The sequence below is a fragment of the Crotalus tigris genome, unplaced genomic scaffold (assembly GCF_016545835.1).
Source record: "Crotalus tigris isolate CLP2741 ecotype Arizona unplaced genomic scaffold, ASM1654583v1 scf7180000017871.4482833, whole genome shotgun sequence".
NCBI classification, from domain to species: Eukaryota; Metazoa; Chordata; class Lepidosauria; order Squamata; family Viperidae; genus Crotalus; species Crotalus tigris.
In genome coordinates this window covers 1553879-1560374 of record NW_024096690.1, presented here as the reverse complement: position 1 = coordinate 1560374, position 6496 = coordinate 1553879, and the positions used below count along the sequence as shown (strand labels likewise).

Below are 6496 nucleotides of genomic sequence, written 5' to 3'. Positions count from 1 at the left end.
GCCCACACAACTATCCAGCCACCCCCTGCATGGTGTGAGAGGAACAGTGAGGCTCCTCCAGGGGACCATGCCTTGGCACTTGCCCTGGTCCCACCCCCTTCTGCCAGAGACCCGCAGATCTGTCCCACTCCTGCCCAGGCCCCACAGGCACCCTTGACGCGAATGATGTAGAGCTGGTCACGCCCACTGTCCAGCCTACCCAGTAGGCCACACCCACCCACTCCCCTTCCAGGGTAACCGCAATGCTGATGCAGCCCTCAATGAAATTGAGTTTGACACCCCTGGGCTAGAGAGACACAGTCAATCAACTGGCTTTGTGTGTAGGACAGGAATAGAACTAGAACTCAGTCTTCTAGCTGTCTTCATCATTATGCCAAACTGGCTCTCATAACAGCTGCTGATCTCTAAAGAGGTATTATTCTCTTCAGCATTCTGTTCTTTTTAACATTTATATTTTATTGGGCTCTACTAATCTAGTTGAAATGTTAATTTATATTGCTAGACCATGTATAATATATCATACTCTAAATAAATAATGTGGATGATGTTTTTACTTAAATTATTATGAACAGAAAATTATTCTGAAATTTGAATAACCAAAAAATACCTAATCTTTTTATATTAGAAAATCTATTTGGGCAAAACTAGCAATAAAAGTGATAGTAATTAAGCATGTAAGTATTCCGGTCCAATAGTTTAAAATTGGGAGAAATCAGCTATTTTCTTAGTTCGCTTGTTTATTAATATTTTAATGGTTGTTAGTCTCTCAAGGTTACTAAATTGCAGTTAAGAGATACAATACAAATTTTTAAGGCAGATTACTCAGCGTGTTTAAATCAGGCTTTATAGATGTTTCTCAAAAAGTATCAGTAAGATTTTATTTCTATAAGGCATTGTTTTTTTCAAACAGTCTAACACCACTTAAGAGTATCCCAAATCAGGAGCAACAAAGCGATTTTAATTTAGGCACTGCTAACCGTCTGCGTCCGAAATAACGAATTTGGCCTGAACCAGGAACTTCACAACTGAAGAATTTTTCTCTTTCTGTTTCTCTTTTAACTCAGCAACGTAACCTCGATTGTCCGAAATCCTCGTTCCGAAAAAGACTTCTGGAAGCGTTGCCAACCGAGGCGATGTAGAACCGCACTCAGATGGCTTTCTTGGGATTGGTGGAAGATGTGATCTGCGCCGCTGTCATTCGATTATAATTGGCTGATAGCGGCTTGGCGGGGTGGAGAGAGAAGAGGAGAAATGGAGCGCTTGGAGGTTGCGGTGGCTATGCCGGATGGGGGCAGTGCAGTTATTGTCTGAAGATAGGGCCTTTCCGCGGGCGGAGAATTTGTCGGATATTTGCCAGGCCGCTTTTTAATTCGGGCTCTTGGCAGTTTGATCCCACTTCGAAGAAAAGAGGTGGCCCACACCTCCGCGGCTAAGGCCCGAAGCTGCTCTATCTGCTACGCCGCCGCCCAACGTTGATGTCAGGAGCGTCATCGGAACAGAAGACTTCCCCTCCCCCATCTGCGGTGTTTTCTGGGCCCTCGCAGGCTAATTTTTAGTCGTTCTTTTTCAAGCGCCAAACGGTTTTTACTTGTCGGTATTTAAAAGAAAAATCTGTCTCAAATATGAAATAAATACTTGTGACCTGAAGCGCAAGGTAGAGAAATAGAGGAAGAACCAGATGCGAGCGGGCTATAAAGCGCCTGAGGGAAATTGTATGGGGGGGTGCGTGCACGGTAAAACGTGTGTGTTTGTGTGTGCTGTGGTAGCTCACGCCGCTTAGGTGCGCGCGTGCCTCAAAGCTAAGTTAGGGGCTGTGGGGAAAACAAGTGGGCGCACATTCGCACGAGGAATCAACACCTTCAGTTTCCTCTCTCCCTTCCCCTCCCCCTTTCTCCTTTCCTCCCTGTGTGTATAGGCGCGCGCCCGCGCGTGAGCTGGGTGGGAAGAATCTGTGGATCGGGAACACCTCCTCCCGCCCCCCGAAACTGCGGTGCAGGAAACGAGGGTGTGAGTGTAGCTGTAGCCCAGGTCGGGTCCGGGGTAGCTTTTTCCCCTCCCTTCCACCGCCCCCTTTTTAAGTCTTTATATTTATAACTATTTATACTGAAACGACTGTAAAATAATGGCAAAATCAGGGGGTGGAGGTGGCGGCGGCGGCGGCGGCGACGGCGGCAATGGTAGTGGAGGAACCGGCGGCGGCGGCGGCGGCGGCGGCAGCGGGGGTCTAACCTGGGTGGTAAGTTGCCTGGCATTTTCTCCCAGTTTCCCCCTTTCCCGCTGTTGATGCTTTCCTAACAGGCCCAGGCCGGAACGAGAGGTGGAAGGTCCTAAGGGAATAATGGAGGAGCAAAGATGCTTATTTGGATGGAGATGCGGGAAGGCAATACGAGGAATTGGGGCGGGGGACGGTTATTCCCGGCCCGCGAAAGGGATGAAGGCAACGGGAATCGTGGATCTGGTGGCATGGGGAAGCTGACATGTTTGGTCTGGGCCTGCAGGATTTACTACTTCAGCAAGGATTCACTCACTTATTTAGTAGGAGGGCCTTGCTGTTCGAGTTCCTGCCGTTAAATTATATCTCTTTAGCTTAATTTTCGTTTGAGAAGAGCTATTTGCCTCTTGTATAGCTCTTAGATGTGTTTAGATTTAGACCAAGGAGGAAGCTTTCTGAACAATAATTTCACTTATATGAAAGCCAGTCCAGTTTTTGTTGTTCTATACCAACATGTGTTTTATCTCCTGTCACAAAATAAGTAAATCATGAAATGATAGCTTTTTCAATCTTGGATCATAGAGTTGAATAGAATAGGGTTAGTTGGGGGAGAGTATTTAAGGTGCAATATAAAAAAAAATAGACTCTGGATTATAGATGTTCTTTTAAGCTAATTAAAAGTAATCATTTTTTCTTAAAAGATTGTGGGGCTGGGAGAGAGACAATAGAATGAATACTGTAGTTTCCTTAGCCTATTACTAACTTCTATTTCTCTTGTTCCACAGAAAGTTCAAACAGGGTCACTTCCTTATTGTAACTGACCATAAAAAAGGCAACATAGCACAACAGTAGCAAAGCAGCTCATGCCTTTATCAAAAGGGCTTGCTGCTATTCTACAGATGTATGAACAAATAGAATGTTAGAACTTGAAGTGGTGTTGGAAAAAAAAAATCTTTAAAATCTGCTTTTTGTATTAATGTTGCTGTTTCTTTATAAAACTAATAAAGTCACACTCCTTTTTGTGTTGAAAAAAGTGTTTTTACAGAAGCAGCTGCATCTTAAAAGTAAAGGATATTGAGACTACAGTCTTATAAATTAAGATTGTGTCAGCATTGGGCTGATAGAAAAAGTGAAATATTCTTTTGCTTTTCATACAAAAGTGATTTACATTTGCAAAGTCCAGAAGAGGCAATAAAATGGATTGTATAAGTGGGCCTATAACTTGGGAATTGCCTCAACCTGTTGTATCTTATGGCAGTAAAGACTATCTTCTCATAAGCAAGCCAACTGTTCATTAAAATAACAGATCACAGACATGTTGTAGGTTAAGTTGCAAGTGAATGTTACCATTTACTCTTCAGAGTAACAATGATTCAGAAGTATTTCTTTTGATACAGTTTTCTTAATTGTCTTCTTTAAGAGATATTTAAAAGTGGGGTTTTAAATCAGGCATGTTCAACCTGGGACACACAGGCCGCATGCAGTGCTGGACAGCTAGTAATGCAGCCTCACAAGATCATAAATTTTTAATGTCATTATCTGATTTATATACATTACTATATATTTTAGACATGGTCCAAGGCAATTCCTCTTTACTCAGTGCAGCCCAGACAAGCAAAAAGTTTAGACATTCATAGTAATCCTTGTTGGAACAACCACTCATTCAGAAACCATTGAAAGTTGTGACATTGCTGAAGGAGCAGGACTTATGATCACTCTTTGTAGCCATCATAGTGTCCCTGAGATCATGTGATCGCGGTTCATACTTGGTAGTCACCTTACAGTTATATTGTTGCAGTGCCCCACAGTCATGTGATTATTGCTTGTAACCTTTTACAACTTGGAAACTTCAGTGCCATCTTCCAAGAAGCAAACTCATTGGAAAATCAGACAAGAGGTCACAAATGGTGATCACATGACTTCACAGGATTTGTCTTAACAGTTGCTAGTGAGACTGCTGCAACTGCCATTTAAGACATTGCACTTTACAACTGTGTTGCCTAGCAATAGATTTGACCATCCAATTACCATTATTAAATAAAAACTACCTGTATATTGCTTGGGATGGTACAGTATTTAAATGTGCGCTTTTCCTGTATGTTCTAAAAACTGTCTAAACAAAACATTTAGAATAGACCCTCTGGCCAGATTTATTTATTTAATCAAATTTTTATCTTGCTGGAATTGTAGACTCAGCAGCTTACAAAATGATAACGACGTCATCATAAGTAATATATTACCTACAAACCTCAAAATTACTTACTGCCAACATTAAACATCCTAGAAAAGGTCTCCAGCTATTTTTGGAAAATGGATAATGTTGCAGCCAATCAAACTTCATCAATGAAGTGTTTTATTATTAAACAACTATGCATGAAATATGCACACATATATCATTTCATTTGTGAAATAAGCAATGAATCCACAAATAATTATAATCTCCTGTTAATATTCAAACAAATATAGACATGGACATTTCCCTACAAACAGGAGATTGTAAATCCATTTTCTTCATAAGTCCAATAAACATAAAAATCACTCTTGCGCTTAGTTTCAGGCATTCAGTTACTACAGCACACACCTCTAAACAGTGAACAGTATGCACATCAGACAGCATGTGAGCGAAGTTCAGAGAAGATGGGAAAGGATTATTTTATGGCATATCTTCTCTGGTAGCTTTTAGATTGGAATTGTAGATAGATTTGTTGGTACTGGCAAAAGTTCATCATTTAAAAGTTCATAAGTAGAATAATTTCTACAAAGGCTTCTGAACAAGCAGGCCAAGACAGTCATGATTTAAAATTAGCTTTCTTTGTATTATATAGATAATAATGTGAAATCACAATTGCCAGCTCTTTAGCTGGTGTTGGCCTTCATATGTATTAAGTTCTTCCCAAGAATCTAAGATTCATAATTTGTTGACATAGTATATGTGTGGATTCAAGCAGTGTATAATTGATGGATGGCATTTTATTATTATTACTATTATTATTTGGAAGCCATTAGTCCTAGCTCCCTTTTCAGTCATAAAATGTTATTACAGTGAGAGAAAAAAATATTTTATCCCCTGCTGATTTTGTACGTTTGCTACTGACAAAGAAATGATTTTAATGATAGGTTTATTTTAACAGTGAGAGACAGAATAACAACAAAAAAATCCAGAAAAACACATTTCAAAAAAGTTATAAATTGATTTGCATTTTAATGAGTGAAATAAGATCCCCTATCAGCAAGATTTCTGGCTCCCAGGTGTCTTTTATACAGGTAACAAGCTGAGATTAGAAGCACTCTCTTAAATGGAATACGCCAATCTCAGCTTTTTACCTGTATAAAAGACACCTGACCACAGAAGCAATCAGATTCCAAACTCTCCACCATGGCCAAGACCAAAGAATTGCCCAAGGATGTCAGGGACAAGATTGTAGACCTACACAAGGCTGGAATGGGCTACAAGACTATCGCCAAGCAGCTTGGTGAGAAGGTGACAACAGTTAGTACGATTATTCGCAAATGGAAGAAACAAAATAACTGTCAATCTCCCTCAATCTGAGGCTCCATGCAAGATCTCACCTTATGGAGTTTCAATGATCATGAGAACAATGAGGAATCAGCCCAGAATTACACGGGAGGATCTTGTCAATGATCTCAAGGCAGCTGGGACCATAGCCACCAAGAAAACAATTGGTAACACACTATGCCGTGTTGGACTGAAACCCTGCAGCGCCCGCAAGGTCCCCCTGCTCAAGAAAGTACATGTACAGGCCCATCTGAAGTTTGCCAATGAACATCTGAATGATTCAGAGGAGAATAGTGAAAGTTTTGTAGTCAGATGAGACCAAAATCGAGCTCTTTGGCATCAACTCAACTCACTGTGTTTGGAGGAGGAGGAATGCTGCTACCTATGACCCCAAGAACACCATCAAACATAGAGGTGGAAACATTATGCTTTGGGGGTGCTTTGTGCTAAGAGGACAGGACAATGGACAGGGCCATATACCAACAAACCTTGGGTCTCCTTCCCTCAGCCAAGGGATTGAAAATGGATCATGGATGGATATTGCAGCATGATAATGACCTAACACACACGGCCAAGGCAACAAAGGAGTGGCTCAAGAAGAAGCACATTAAGGTCCAGGAGTAGCCTAGCCAGTCTCCAGACCTTAATCCCATAGAAAATCTGTGGAGGGAGCTGAAGGTTCAAACTGCCAAATGTCACCTTAGAAACCTTAATGGCTTGGAGAGGATCTGCAAAGAGGAGTGGGACAAAATGCCTCCTGAGATGTG

The 6496-nt window shown here is 41.4% G+C and overlaps 1 protein-coding gene across 3 annotated transcripts in view; it reads left to right on the top strand.

The window, feature by feature from the left end:
- The first annotated feature begins 925 nt into the window (after positions 1-925).
- TOP2B (DNA topoisomerase II beta) overlaps positions 926-6496 on the top strand; it is a 68917-nt gene continuing 63346 nt past the window's right edge. The window contains exon 1 of one of the 3 annotated variants that reach the window (XM_039343677.1): positions 926-2236. In XM_039343677.1, the coding sequence (XP_039199611.1) occupies positions 2123-2236 (114 nt within the window). In that variant the 5' untranslated portion in view covers positions 926-2122. The remainder of the gene's footprint in view (positions 2237-6496) is intronic. The other 2 variants (XM_039343676.1, XM_039343675.1) reach the window with 2 other exon arrangements.